Source organism: Paramisgurnus dabryanus, chromosome 1 (assembly GCF_030506205.2).
Source record: "Paramisgurnus dabryanus chromosome 1, PD_genome_1.1, whole genome shotgun sequence".
NCBI classification, from domain to species: Eukaryota; Metazoa; Chordata; class Actinopteri; order Cypriniformes; family Cobitidae; genus Paramisgurnus; species Paramisgurnus dabryanus.
This window is the reverse complement of record NC_133337.1, coordinates 68,772,788-68,789,342: the sequence shown is the minus strand read 5'-3', so window position 1 is coordinate 68,789,342 and position 16,555 is coordinate 68,772,788. Positions and strand designations below refer to the sequence as shown.

The 16,555-nt window shown below is 35.7% G+C and overlaps 1 protein-coding gene across 6 annotated transcripts in view; it reads left to right on the top strand.

Moving 5' to 3' along the window:
* tanc2b (tetratricopeptide repeat, ankyrin repeat and coiled-coil containing 2b) overlaps positions 1 to 16,555 on the top strand; it is a 110,645-nt gene that overhangs the window by 70,579 nt on the left and 23,511 nt on the right. For all 6 annotated transcript variants that reach the window (XM_065253443.2, XM_065253439.2, XM_065253438.2 and 3 more), the window contains 3 exons: positions 3,263 to 3,411; positions 9,613 to 9,775; positions 10,747 to 10,989. In XM_065253443.2, coding sequence (XP_065109515.1) covers positions 3,263 to 3,411; positions 9,613 to 9,775; positions 10,747 to 10,989 — 555 coding nt within the window. The remainder of the gene's footprint in view (positions 1 to 3,262; positions 3,412 to 9,612; positions 9,776 to 10,746; positions 10,990 to 16,555) is intronic.

The following is a 16,555-nucleotide window of genomic DNA, read 5'->3' as shown; positions in this document are numbered from 1 at the left end:
TTTTAAATTTACAACAGAATAAACTGTCTGCACAAAATATGATAGCATTGCAATATAACAATTATGTAACGTTACAGTATACAGTGGTTTCATAATTTAAAACATAACAAAGAAAAACACACTTGATGCACATTTTTTGTTCTCCATCCTTTGTGAGTAGAGGTTGACACCTGACGTCGTAAACATGACTTACAGGCTCATAAATACGAACAACGCAGGAGGACTTGAAAGCCCCATATCTAAGCTATTATGCTTCCCAATGTCGGCATCATAGCATAGGACAGTGTCACCGGATCACAGTTTTCCAGAGCCACAGCTGTATTGTACATGCGAGACAGTTGAGTAATGACTGAAATCATTTACACTCGTGAGTCAGCTGGCTTCTACCGAGACTTTCGTGCCTGGCTTCATTCTCTTCCGACTTCCTCTCTTTCTGCCTCTGTCATCGGAGACACACTGTTGTTTAGGATGCTGCTCAGTACCCTCTTGAACTACCTGTGGTGATTCTCAGTACAAGATAAATCAGTGCACTGCTTCTGACGGGCAGCTTTTGTGCCAGACTTCAAATCTTTCTTGCTCGCACCTGTGTCACAGTCCAGGCGTTTCATGCCCGAAGGCCACTCCTGCTGGGTGAGCATCTGGGGAAAAGATTTTACACACATGACAGACGCACACTCGCTCACCGGGAGCGAGACGACATGCATGCTCCCAGGAAACTACAGCCGCCCTTCCTGCTGCACAGCCTGTTGCCATAGCAACCATCTGTCTTCTCCGTAGCACAGGAATGTAAGGATGACAGGAGGGAGGAGGAGGTGCGGGGGGTGGATACAAGGAATTGCTTTATGCTTTCTTCTCCCATCTGCAATCCCTCACTTATGGGGATATGGGTCATTTCTTTAAAAGTTTCAATGCATCATTTTCCTAAATCTATCTTTTGGTCAATTGATAGTGTAGTTATATTGAGTTTGAAGCATTGAAGCATTGGTGCTATCCAGGGTTATGGATTTAATCTGAGTTACCTTCCAGAATATCATTTGTTAATATTCGCAATAAATTACTTGTACGTGAGCATCAGTACATCATGTGTATCCTATAGATAGCTGCAGCGCTGTGTATTTAAGGTAGGCGCGTGGGACTGTCTATGTATAGACGCGTTTCCAGCTCTGACATTCTCACAGCAAACCTGCACACAAATGTACACTAATTCTGTGCAGGCACACACAAACACACACAGGTTTCTCTTTATATAACCCAACAAATGTGGAGGCTGTTGCACTGCGCTGCGTCTATTTTAAAGCCATATTTCCTGAAACATGATAACATGCAGAATACTTTATAGATGATGGAGTCATTATGAAATGAAGAGTTCATCATGCTTGATGAAGTCTGTATTGCTTGTCAATCTGGTTTGTCCAGTCCATTGAACAGACTGGGACGGACTTAAATGTATTTAAATCTGGTTTAGTGTAATCCATGAAAGGAATAAGATCAATGTTGCTGTATCACACAGACATAGAGTTTTAGAGTAAGTAAACCTGTAATTAGTTTTTAAAATACAGGAAATAGCAAATATAGGAGGAGTAATGCTTTCATTTGAGTGTTGTATGTTTGCTGTAATTGAACATTTCTAGTTAGTTCGCTAGTAGAAACCTGTTGAAATTGCTTTCATATTCATTGTAACACACCGCCATTCATACACATTGTTTGTGTCTTGCGCAATACCTGCGTCCAACCATGAGCATTGTGTTTTTAAGCAATCCTGTAAAAAAAATGGGTTCAGTCTGGGTCAAAAGCGGTCTAATACACAACTTCCTTGAGACAGATTAGTCTTTGATGCCTGTAATGTCCAAAATGCTATCTAAATTGGCTGCTTTCTAAATTTTGAGACGCAGCCATTGTGTCCATTGAAAGTTGTTTGCTTTAGCTTGTTCCCATGATGTTTTGGAGCGTTAATATGACAGGCTTTCAGAGGGTGTGTCTGCTAGACAAGTTGAGACGCCTGTTTGGTGCTGACACTGTCACTGTTTTGGGTCAATTGTTCAGCCTTTTAAGATCGTATCTGATGTTCATGCACACACGTTATTGCTAGGGGCTCATTTGGAAAAGCAGTTTGTCTGGTTTATCTCTTGTTGTTACAGAAAGGGGAATTTTGAGTGTTGTGGTGTGTTGGTAGTTGTCTGGCAGCTTACATGGCAAAGATGGTGTATTAGTTGAGATAACTATTTAATATCTCAATTATTTAGACTAGATAGCAGTCACAGTGGGAGTACAAGAGGCTTAGGAAACGTATACATTTACAATAGTTTGTTTCTTAAAATTAAGACAAACATGCAAATGAGTAAGAAAAATGCCTATCTACAGTATACTGATTTGATATCAACAAATATCATAGGAATTTAAATTTTTATACGAACTTAGGAACCCATTTGTGAAATATCAACAGTGAAACAATTGTCTGGGAAAAGCTTTGCTATTCTATAATCTCTATTCCATATATTGTTTACAAGGGTAGGGCAGTCCACCCCTGACCTTCCCAAAACAGCTGAATGTTTGAAAGAAGACTCATTAGAAACACGCCCCACAACAGAGAGGCACACATAAACTTTTGTCCCTCCCAGACATGTAGTGCTGGTTGTGTGGTAGTAGTGGAGTTGCATGTATGCACACATACGCTTTCTTTCACGTGTGTTTTGAAACTGCCACATTCAGGATTAATGCATAATGTGTTAAAGGAATGGCATGCCAGGGATCAGGTGTGTTGTCTTCAATTATTTACATTCTTTGTCGCCTTTCTTTTCCTGAATAAACTTTAGTGCTTAGTATTGACAACAGTGTACAGCCTACAGTATATCCACCAAACTCAGCACAGACTTTCTGTCTGTCGGTCTACTGTTTGAAGTCTCCTCTCTGTGGTTTTGTTATTCGATTATATACCATGGTATGAACGGTTTCATGTATTATGTGGCTGCAAGTCTTCATCTCTACTGTAGTCACACAGCAGCACTTAAGAAAGACTGCAGGGTGAGTCGTATTGTCAAAAACAGAGAGGGTAGAATAGGTTTCATTTAAAATCTGTGGGGGATCGGTTATTGAATTGTTGAATTTTCATGCAGAATCCATAATTATGATATACTTGTCATCAGCTGTGGGAGATATGGAAGCTCATAATTAACTTCTGCTCCGCCCGGGTGAGCTAGTTTTGCTAGTTTTTACTTTTATTTCATCATCTTTCTTTCCCTCTCTTTTTCTTTCTTTGATCCAGGGGGGTTAGGTCCAGAAATCGGCCCCCCTCCCTCTGTGGACGAGGCAGCGAACACGTTGATGACTCGTCTTGGCTTCCTACTGGGCGATAAAGTCAACGAGGGGTCTCAAGGGCCACAGTACAGTATGGATGAGTCTGATGATGCACAGGTAGGCTGCTTGAGTCCTTATCTGCTGCTCTTAAGTATACAGTGCCCTCCAAAATATTAGGACAATATAGGCAAACCTGTTCTTTTTGCTTTGGGGTCAAGAAATGTCTAACATTAAAAAGTGAATAGTGAATAGAAGTACAGAATGTCACATTTAAAATGTTCACCTCTTTTAAAGGACCACTTTTAGCTTACCCTTACGAAAAAGAAGTACACTTCAAGTTAATTTTATTAAGTATACTTAAGTAATGTTGGAGTATAGTTTTAAGTATACTTTATGTAGTAAGTGTACTAACATTTATGTTCTAGTAGTATACTTGTAAGTGTACTGCTTGAATACCGCTTGGGACTAAATTGGCCCACTTTTAGTATATAAAAGTATACTTCTAAGTGTACTATAAGTGTAAGAGTAGTCAACTGTAAGTGTACAACTAGTGCACAATTAGTTCTTCATTTGTAATGCAAGTGAACTCATGAGTATACTAGTAGTTTTCTAGACTTATACTTCAAGTGTACATGCAAATATTCTGTTAGTGTACTCTTAGTAAACTAGAAGTTACTTATTGTGTGCTGCAGGTATACTTCCAAGTGTTCTTTTAATATACTTTTAGTTAACTAGTAGTTTACTAGTCATATACTGAAAGTGTACATGCAAGTGTTCTGTTAGTGTACTCTTAGTTAACTAGTAGGTTACTTATTGTGTGCTGCAGGTATACTTCCAAGTGTTCTTTTAATATACTTTTAGTTAACTAGTAGTTTACTAGTCATATACTGAAAGTGTACATGTAAGTGTTCTGTTAGTGTACTCTTAGTAAACTAGTATGTTACTTATTGTATACTGCTTGTGTAACAAAGCACTTTGACACTGAGGATCCATCTGCAGGTTTTTATTAAACACACTCATATTCCAACAGGCAAGGTCAAACAACAGCAAACACAGCAATGTAGGGCAGGCAAATCTCGTAGTCATGAAACAGGCAACATTTTCAGAACAGGCAACATACTCATAAACCGGGTAAAACAGATAAAGATCAATAAATACAGCTAGATATGCAGGCAGGCAAACCACTCAGCAATGACTGGTTCAAATCAAGACTTTGCACTGACTGAGTTTATATAGGCTGTCCAATGAGTTTCAGGTGGCAGACTAATCAGTCCAGGCATGCGGGATTATGGGAAATGGAGTCCAGAACGAAAGTTAATAATCAGGGGGTTCAGCCATATATATAGATATATATACAACCTCAAATCAGAAAAAGTTGGGACACTGTAGAAATAGGTAAAAAAGGAATGGAATAATTTACAAATCTCATAAACGTATATTTTATTCACAATAGAATATAGATAACATATCAAATGTTGAAAGTGAGACATTTTGAAATGTCATGCCAAATATTGGCTCAATTTGGATTTTATGAGAGCTACACATTCCAAAAAAGTTGGGACAGGTAGCAATAAGAGTATAAAAGTTAAATGTACATAAGGAACAACTAAAGGACCAATTTGCAACTTAATTGGCAACATGATTGGGTTTAAAAAGTGTGGCAGTGCCTCTCAGAAGTCAAGATGGGCAGAGATAGCCTATATTCTATTGTGAATAAAATATAAATTTATGAGATTTGCAAATTATTCCATTCCTTTTTTTACTCACAATTTCTACAGTGTCCCACTGTAGTGTCCCATTATATATATAATAATTTTTTATTTTTGTTTGATTAGCTCACTGATATCATACGAAAGATTTAGCTTCAAATTGAAAGTATAATTTAAAGGTATATGTCAAGTATAAAAATTTATACACAGGAACAATGTATTGTACTTTAAGTGCAATATATATATTTATAGTATGATGTTAAGTTCACTTAAAGTAAAGTTGAGTAGTAAACTACTAGTTTACTAAAAGTAGTAAAAGAATACTTGCAAGTATACCTGCAGCACACAATTAGTAACTTACTAGTTTACTAAGAGTACACTAACAGAACACTTGCATATACACTTTCAGTATGAGTACACTAGTTAACTAAAAGTATAGTAAAAGAATACTTGCAAGTATACCTGCAGCACCAAATTAATAACCTACTAGTTTACTAACACTAAAGATTCTCCATGAAGATAATATACATTTGTACACTAAATATACTTTCAAAATGTACTTAAAATATACTGTTTCTAAAGGATGCTAAATAATGTATTTTATAAATATGCTGTCAGTGCATTATTATAATGATAATTTTAACAGATAAAGTATACCTAAAATAAACTTTAAAATAAGTTCAAATTAGTATACTTTAAAAATTGCACAGAACTTTAACTCCAAGTATATTTTTTTAAAGTATACTTTTAAAAATATATTAAATTATAATTATTTTGAAATATGTTAAAAGATTAATTGTAAGCAAATATGTTGTAAGCATACTTTCAATATATTCAAAGTTGGTACATGTAAAGTTAAATATACTTGAAATACAATAATGTATATTTATTTTTCACCAGGGCTATTCATATGGCTTTTTGCAGCTTTCTTGATGTAGCTTTCATTGTTGCATTTTTACTTTTAGCCATTTACATTTAATACTTTTAAGTACATGTCAGTAAACAAGTATAGGCCAAATATACTTAGACATTTTGGTCAGTATAGGTCAAGTATACTTTAGTACAATTTAAGTATATTTCTGAGAAGTACCTAAAGTACATTTTAGAGAGGTACATAAAAAGTAAACTGAAAGTATACTTTTTTATTTTAAGTTTAAAAGAAGTATACTTATAGCACACTTGAATAAACTTCTTTTTCGTAAGGGTAGCATAGCTAAGCATAATTCATTGAATCTGATTAGACCATAGTCAAGATAAAAGGTTGTTGTTCTTCGTTTGTAAAGCATTTATGTGTTGAAACAATCAAATTTTAATTAAAATGTAACATTGTGTACTTTTGCCTCATATTCATCTTATAAATTTCTAGTCTCCATAGCAAATTGAGCCATTTTGTCTTTACTGTCCCAGTACTTGCTGAGGGAACTGTATATTAAATATATTATTGCGAAACTCATGAAACATCACAATGGGTGAATGTCACTATGAACATATACTGTTACAAAAATATTTTTGCATAACAAAAACTACTAAAATATTTGGCATTCTGACATTATTTATGGCCCCAAAATTCATATTGCTATACTGATTCTGATTTGTTGTCCTCAATAATTTTTTTCATTAGATTTTAATTTATTTATATATTTTCACTATGTTCATTCATTATTTTTTATAGATTTGTAGAAGGTATGTAACTTTATTGAGTGCAAAAATTATCCAGAAACGTTTTTTGCATGTCCATTTACAACCCTAGGATTTGTCCTTGGAATGAAATGATCTATTTTTGCCCTATTTGGAAGGGTCATGAATAATAATGTTGAGCTCTGCTCTGATTGGCTCTGCTCTGAGGCTCTTGCCAGTAGCTCACATTAGTAAACATGTTGGGCCGTACATCTGGACTGTGACGTCACAGTTGGTGTTACGTTGAGATCGGCCTGTTTTCCGTAGTCTTTTGTGTCCACGACATTTACATAAAAATAATGAAACAAACGCGTTTGAAGCTCATGATACTGTATGTCATTAACTCTTTCCCCGCCATTGACGAGATATCTCGTCAATTAAGAGAAAACGCTTCCCCGCCAATGACGAGATTTTCCGTCTTTCCGCAATACCGCTATTATCCACCAGGTGGCGCCCTTCCGCAACTTTTTAAAACCGGAAGTATTGCCCTATGGCAAGCTGCTGCATGTCCGTGTCTGTTTTAAAGATCGCTCTGAATGGGATCTCTATGAAAAGTCCGTCACAAATATGGAATTATTTTTGCTTTTTGCTCAAAATATGGTGTTTTTGCAAAAACCTACCCATATTCAAAAGCTGATTGCAAAAGAACCACTAAAGGTAGGATGAAACGGTTTTTTTTGTTTGAAAGCAGAGGGTCTGTTCTTTCATTTGGTATATTGTATGTTTATTTATTTAAAGAAGAACATTTTCTGGAAGGCATTAAACTTTGGTGAAAATCATGAAAAACGCTGGCGCTGGCTGGCAACTTTTTTTAAAAACGCTGGCGGTGAAAGAGTTAATTTGCCATAAATACAGTTTTACATTCTATGGCACCTTTAAATTGCAGTAATTTAAGTATTTTTTTATTTTATTTTGTTTGTTACTGCATTTTGTATACTTGTTGGTGGACAGAGTATGTCTAAAATATCACAATGCCATTGGGATGGTATGAAATATTATGTTTTTTTTTGTTTGTTTTTTGAGGGGGGGTCTAGTGACTCAGCCAGGTTTTGTGAGATTCACCCAAATTTAAATTTCACATAAAAAAAATATTTGAAGTCTCAGCTTTATTCAAAATTGTGTCTTTTATTCTTGCAAAAAGACCCATACGGGAATTCAAATGAGTGCATCTCTAATTACATAAAAAACAGCTACTTTGTTATTCAGCTCTGTTAATGCAGCTCTCTTCAGAATACATCTGCCTACTTTTTGAATTTTTTACTTACAATATTGCAAAAGAACTCTCTAAAGTGCTCTCTGAATGTACTGTTCTGCAGTGAAGTCCATTTATTGTGAGATCATTAATGGCAAAATACAGGCAAGTCATGTGACAAGAGGCAGTATTTTCACATAGCTGTAATTAGTCAATGCAGCCAGGGTTGGGCAAAGATTCATCAGAATGTATTTTAAATTAAAATACCAAATACCTTAGTTTTAAGTTTATCAAAATAAACAATAAAATACAGCAGCCACAATATGTATCAAAATAAAATACTGTATTTTTGTATTTTTAAAATACTAAAAAATACTTTTACAAGGGAGCATGAAATTTCTTCGCTATTCGATCTATTGCTATACCATTACATTGACTCACAGTCATGCAAAAATTCATGCAAACCAAAATATCATAATCCTACTAAACATCTACTTCAACTAGGGGTACAATACTAAGCAATCAATTATTTATTTATAATAAGAATTTAAAATTTAAATAAAAAATGTGTAATTTCAACAATTATTAAATAATCAATATGTTTAGATTTGAAATGTAGCAAGAAATGTAATCTAAAAGTTGCAATCAATCAATTTTCTGGTCTTGGGCAGGGCAAACTTCTCAGTAGGGACCAATTTGATGTCATCATTTTAAAAATACAAAACACTAAAGTATTCTGATAGAAAATACAGATCCAGTTTAATCAGATACAGTTTAAAAATACTATTTTGTATTTGAAAGACATGTATCAAAAATATCCCTGAATGCAGCAATGCCCATCTATTATTTACATGACTGGTCTGCAAATCAATGCAGTGTTTCCAATGCACAGATTTTTTTTTGTGGCGGCCCACTACAATATCAACATTGACCATCACAAATAGATTATCCTTTTCTCCTTACATTTAAAGAGTAAGATCTGACTAGCTGTACACAGAACGTTGACTGGCTCAGCACCTCTCTCACAGGACAGCAATAGTTTAGTTATATGCTATTTAGCACATGATGTTATCTCAAACTGGTTGATATAGACGAACTAAGGATGAACAGAGTTAACAACTCCACTTGGAAAACACGAAAAAATAAATAAACTCGTGTCTAAAGCATAACATGACGTTAAAATGACACAATAATGATCCGTATGTAATTATTGTCCATTTAGCTCAGATAAATAAAAGTGCATCTATGGGACAATACAGTAATTACCACTGCAGCATTTAACAAAGAATTGATGACTTATTCTCTGAAAAAAAGTTAACAATAACAAATATGTAAGAATACAAACATCAACAAAAACCTTTTTTACATAAACTCTAATTTACATTGGTCTACTTCAATCTAAACTTGAAGTCCTTTCTGTGTGGAGTAGTCAACTTATGTTAAGCAGTTGTAATTGTTTTAGCGTATATTGCCTCTTGTTATTTTATTGTGGAAGAGGTGCCACGCTTTATTATGCACTGCCTGGGGCCCGAGCGCCTGCCCAAGACACCAGCTCAGTCTGTCTTTGAGCCCTACCGCCGTCCCATTACTCAGCAACCAACAGATGGGGGTAATGTGAGGGGAGGTGGGCTGGAGACAGAGGTCTTCCTGCTGCCAGGCTGTAGACTTCCACAGATGATGTAGATTAATTGCTCCAGCACAAACAAAGGCACATACTGAGAGCAAAGGTTTTGTGTGCAGGGTTTAGGAGCCAGCGGGAGGATGAGTCCATGTTCCACTCTGACCAGCAGTACCGCCTCCCCGCCTGCCTGCAGTCCCTGCTCCACACTCCCACCTGCAGCCCCGGGACAGCATGTCACCAGCCCTACGTCCACCCTGGAGAGCAGAGACAGCGGAATTATAGGTCAGTTGCAGATTTTAATCAATTCTAATCAGCATAGGTACAAATGCAAAAAGTAAAATAAACACAGATATATTTGGTTTATCTTGACCTTCTCACATGAAAATTCAAATAAATGCTGTTTATCATAGATTTTTTTGAATGCAAACTCTACTAGAAGACAAACGGTGTGGCACCAAACTCTTGTCACTGGTTTTATCTGCCCTACATATTTTGACTATGCAAATCATTTCTATTTACTATTTTAAATTAAAGTTAAAGGGGACATTTCCAAGACTTTTTTAAGATGTCAAATAAATCTTTGGTACGTCCATGTGTACGTATGTGAAATTTTAGCTCAAAATATCATAGATAATTTGTTATTACATGTTAAAATTGCCACTCTTGTAGGTGTGAGAAAAAAAATTACAATTTTTGTGGGTGTGTCCTTTAAAATGTAAATGAGTTGATCTCTGCACTAAATGGCAGTGCCGTGGTTGGATAGTGCAGATTAAGGGGCAGTATTATCCCTTTATGACATCACAAGGGGAGCCAAATTTCAATGAACTATTTTTTTCACATGCTTGCAGAGAATGGTTTACCAAAACTAAGTCACTGGGTTGATCTTTTTCACATTTTCTAGGTTGATAGAAGCAGTGGGAACCCAATTATAGCACTTAACATTGAAAAAGTCAGATTTTCATGATGTACCCTTTTAAGCCCACGTACACACTGCAAAGTTTTAAAAGTGACAAGCACACTTACAGTAAATTCGGCAGTGAATCCCCTAAATGATCGGAAAGAACTTAGTTGTTGGAGTTTTATACAGTATTATACAAAATACAGTATTTTTAAATCCAGTCACACAGAGTACACAGGCATTTATCCTTTCAAAAATATTTCTTATCATAACTTTGCACAAAAAACTTAACTGGAATGATGTAAGGTGCACAGTTTAATATCTTTTCTCTTCTCTGGCCCCACATTTTTTCCAGCCACTCTGACTAGTTACTCGGATGCTGTGGACAGGAGCGGAAAACACAGCGATAGTTCTCGAGGCAGTAGCCTGAAGCACTGGCACTCACACAGATCTACCCTAGACTCCAGCTTGTACCGTGTGGATGAAAACATGGCCGCCTCCACCTTTAGCCTCAACAAGATCCCTGAATCAAGCTCCACCCACTACTCCTCTCACCCCACTCCCCTCTACCTCATGCCCCGGCCCAACTCTGTGGCAGGTAAGCCCCACCTCCTTTCGGAGTCTCTTCTGGTTGTTTGTATGCTTATGTGCTTTTTTTATTAACTGTAAGTGTTCTTTTCGGTGTTGGCATTTAGTCCAAGAACTAGTGCTTCTAGGGCAAATTTTAAACACACAACAAAAGATGTTTTAAAGTCACGTTGAGCACTAAAATGTGCCCTGGTGAACGCATTTTGCAGTGTACAAGAAAAAAATAGAGATGTGCTAATGGGATTATATTTAAAGCAATAGTTACACCTAAAAACAAGAATTTTGTCATTATTTACTCACGCTCATGTCATTTGAACACCAAATCACTCTCTTTTTTCTTCTGAACCCAAATGTTGATTTAAAAAAAATGTTTTGGGTTTTCTGTTTACCACACAGCAAAATATGTCTTTCTTATTTAGTGTTTTTGTCTTGTTTTCAGGAAAACTATAAAAATTCTTAAATTAAGATCTAATTAAGAAAAAAAAGTCTTGTTTTTAATACAAAAAATATAAACTTTAAGTAATTTAGTGCTTAAAACAAGCAAAAAATCTGCCAATGTAATAAGAAAATTTTTCTTGAAATAAGTTTACTTTTGTCATGAACACTTAATTAAAGAAAATATTTTTTATTCCATTGGCAGATTTAGTTTTTGCTTGTTTTAATTACAAATTCGCTTACATTTTATATTTTTGTCTATAAACTAGACTTATTTTTCTAGGTCATTTTGCTCATCAAGAAAATACATCTTAATTTAAGAATTTTTAGATATTTACTAAGCAGTACTAAGTAAGAAATAAGATTTTTTGCAGTGCATGGGTGTGGAATGAACCAAGGCAGTCACCATCCACTCACATAGTAACCAGAAAACCTATCAAGCTTCAGAAGGACCCAAAAGTGTTCAATAAATAACTCCACTCATATATTTCACATTTCCTGAAATAATTTGCATTGGTCCTTTTGAAGCTTGAAGAGGTGGTCGCCATCCACTCCAATAGTAAACAGAAATCTCAAATCAACACTTTTTAAAAATCTGCATTTGGTTTCTAAAAAACAAAGAAATAAATTAGGGGATAAATGACATGAGGGAGAGTAAATAATGACCAAGTTTTCGTTTTTGGGTGTCACTACCCCTTTAATTCAAGATACATTTTAAAATAAATATACTGTTTTTAGGATGCTTAAATGTATTTTCTGCAAAACATACATACTGTACTGTAAATCTTCCCTGTGCACAATTTCAGTGTAACTCAATCATACCAATACATTTCTTGTGCCATTAAGTTTGTCATTTAGTGACGATAGGAGCCTGGGTCATGTGTATGTTTTTTATTTGGAGTGCTAGGGCAGCTTTAACAGGAGACAAGAGGCATCTAATAGCGGCAGTAATGATGAACGTTCTAGAACAGCACTCCCTAAAGTAAACACTAAATCTGTCTGATGATGTTGATATGTCTCTTATATAACACAGCTCCTCTTCATTGCTGATTGTGTTATTGTGTAAGTAATCAGCATTGTTGTGTTTATAAGAAGAGCCTTTTCTAAAATAGCGAGAGCATTGAGTTATGGTTGTCTTGAAGAAAATTGGCTCTCGAAAGGGCAAGTGATATAAAAGATTATTTGTTAATAGAGAAAGCTGGTGGCATTCACGCTTAGCGACCAGATGCATAGGAATAATCGCCCAACTCTGGCGGCGTCATTAATCGCACTTGCAAATGTGTCTGCGGCAAGCTGTTTAAAACATTTTGGAGAATATATGGTCTTATATAAATATAAAAATTCTTCTTATTATGCAGACTCTTCATGGAATAGTTGTTTCAAAAAATGATGTTTACATGGGCAGTTATATTCGAACTATACTAGAGATATTACTCAGTTTTTGTGAAGTCTAACCTAACCTTTTGTCCATGTGTGCACTTGGGTACTTAAATATGTAGATATCTTCCCTTACCTCTGTTTTGTTGTATAGAGCTCACGCAACTGGTGCATCGGCACAGCACAGAATACAATTGCAGCTTGGTTAATGCATGTAATGCATAAAGTCAAGCTACTATACTATAAAATCGCATTATCCAGGTCTGTTAATTCACTTTTGTGTACATGTAATAATGATGTAAAAAGCACATATAAACAAATTTGCTATACTCTGTCAGAAACCTTATACACACACTATCACACAAAGCTATTATATAGCTTCATAAGACTGAGCGAGTACAGTATAGCGTATGATCATGTACATATAAGAAATATGCTTATTTCCTTTTTCCTCGAAAGCAAGTCATATGAGGTTGAAACAGGATAAGTAGGATAAATGAACATTCATTTTTGTGTGAACTATCCCTTTAAACCCAGAAGAGGAAATTTTTTAATATTCTGGAAGCACATTATTTGGTCCAGGTCACAGACAGTGATGATGTTTATTCAGTGCTGGTAGTGATTGTGGTAGCAGATACTCATTAAACATGTATCATAGCGTGGCTTTTACATCAGTCAGTCAGAATTGCAATGAGGCAAATCTCCAATGTGCCAGTCTGGATGTCTTTTGTATGCTTAGCTTGAAGTAAAAGGAAGGCTAAATGTAACCTGATAGTATTTGAGTGAGCTAAAGTAATAAAGATGTGTGTTTGTGGACAGAGAGGTCAGGAGATCACCATCAAACAGTGTAAGACACCATTAGTAAAAGATAGGCTTTATTAAGTTTCCCTTAGGATGTCAGGTATTTGTGTCTCACAGACATACTGTGATTTTAATCCCGAGTTGAACATGTCTGTATTTTTATTACACAACCTAAAGCCAAAAAATAAAATGCCTGCCTACCTGTGTTTATCCTGAGATATGCTGGGATAGACTACAGTAGTCCCCAAAACCCCACATCGCATAAGCAGAATAGAAAATGGATGAACGGAAGATGGACAGATGGATGAATAAATACTAGGGCTGTCAAAATTTATGCGTTTAAAAACGCGTTAATGCAATTTCATTTTAACGACACTCATTTTATTAACATGCGATTAACGCAACGTGCAATTTCTGTTTGACCTTTGGTCTATCCCATAGTTGGATAAATTGAGACACAGATTTAGAAAGTAAAATTATCTTTTTTTGTACGATTTCTAAGAGGTGTATCGTCCTAAATGCTTCACTAATACACAAAAGATGGTTGTCCATCCACATGTGTGTCTGACATTTTGGTTTCGGTTTTAAAACATGCAGAAAGTGCAAGACTTGCTGTTGATGTCTTGATGTTAAAATAATAGTATAAGATGTAACGTCTAGCACGCAACTCTGTTGTTGCTTCTGTCAAGGCACACTGTGGGCTTACATTTTAATGTAATGGTTATACAACTCATTACTTCATTCATGAACATGATTTGTGAGTCATCTAAGATTGATTCCTATCAATAGTGAAGGTGAAAACTACAACTCCAACTACTGTTATTGTTTAACGACCTTTAGTGGCAAAAATTACATAGTGTGCCTTTAATAACTATAAATTTAAAGTCGTCTAGAAAACTGATCCTGTCTGTAAATTGCTTTAAGAAGACGTGAAGAGGAAATAATTAAATTAATGATGAGTGGAAAAATAGAGAAAGGGTTGAATGATGTAATTAAATGACTTGGGTAAGACATTATGTGAGTGATTACTGAAACACTATGAAACCAAATGATATAAGAAGGAAGGAATTATAGGGAGTGCAGAGAAATGAATGAATGTTAAAAAGATGACAATGGTAAGATTTATGGGTAAAAAAAGAAACCTGAGAGATGAAGATAAAATAAAGGGGATGGAGGGAGTAAGGGGGTTGCAGAACAATACCGGCTCTGGATTGGCTGAACTTCTGCACTGGAGAAGATCAAAGCTTCAGGCTTTAACCAGCTCAAACCCCCAGAGCACGCTGCCAGATTCTCATCTGCAGAGAGTTACAAGACAGAAACCTGGGAGTTGAGGAGGTGTGAACGGAAATGAATAGTGTATAGTATAGATTATGTAATGCTATGGGGGTATTATGTTGTGTGAGAGATTTTGAAAGAAGTGTTAACACACACATTAGAGGTTTCGAGAAGAGGATGAAAAAAATAATAGAGGATGGAGGAAATGTGTGATGTAACAGTGCACTGTGGCACGTCTATACAAGTTAGCTCACCTTTTGTGACAGTCATTTAAACACCCACATGTCTTATTAAACATGGATTACTTTCATCTGAGAAACACACATTGTTTGGCCAATCTTTTACAATTCACAAAATAACAATATAAGGATGATAACATTCCTTTAACTCAATGTAAACCAAGCCAGCTATTTCCATTTCTTTGTATTTACAGAAGAAAAATATTAAGTTGGGACATTCAAGCTTCAAGAATTCATAAATGTATTAGTGGACTCAAATACAGGTTATGATTTGAACATCCAGGCTGTTCATTAGACATTTCTTTTTATTTACATTTGTGTGAGAAATGAGAATGGTACTGGTCCAGTGAGCTGGATTTTACCGCACTGGAAGGCGCTGACGAGAATAAAACATATTTAATTTCATTCTGCTGTAATTGGTTGTTTTGTAGTCTCACTATGTGTCTTGAGGCAACCTGGTCCTGATTTTAAAATCCATCCACCTGCAGTTTCTTGAAAAGGATGCACCTGTGGCAGTGTCTGTGTACACACCAGCATGTACACACATTTTCACACACTCAATTTTAAAGTATTATATCTGAATACGGCTGTATTGTCACACAGGTAACACACAAAAGCACACACAAATCAATTTCGAGGTGATTATTTTTCTTGTGGAGAACCCATTCCATTTGATGCACCAGCAGTAAGACATCCATTGCACATTCTGAGAACCCTTGAGGGCTGCCAAATGTGTGGAAGCTGTCAAAAATAACCACTGAACTTGAAATAACACAAACTCCATCTAAAAAGATCCTGCAGAAGTATAGCCCTGTGGTGTGTTTGCCCAAAAACAGTATTTGTGTGACAGCAGTGATTGTGATTATTACGTATTAAACCGTGTTATTAATAGTTATACAAAAATTATTATTTCTTTAAATATAATTTTAAATTTACACTGTGTCGATTTGCCACATCGCACGCTATCCTCATGTTTACAAATGGACTTACTTGCTTTGTATAACACTCTAAAAAATGCTAGGTTATTTAACCCAGAATTGGAGACCAGCCAAGACCAGCCGCCGTGTTAAGTTAACCAGAAAATATATTTGACCCAACAAGGGGTTAAAACAACCCAGCATTTTGGGCTGATACAAACCAGCATTAGTTAAAATACAACTCAGCTGGTTGAAAATAACCCAGCATTTTTTTTTTTGTGTACCGGGCGGGCAGTATGGTCAAATAGCCTATGCTCTCAAAAAAAAGTGTACAAAAGTGGACCTGTGGGCAGTGCATTTTAGTACAATCTTAATAATGCTAGGTTATTTTCTACCCAGTGTTGGGTTAAAAGGGACGAGCTTAGCAGCTGGGTTGAAATTAAGCCAAAACATATTTATATTTATCCAAGCAAAACCCTTTTGACCAAACGCTGGGTTGAAAATAAGCTAGCATTTTTTAATGTGTACCTGA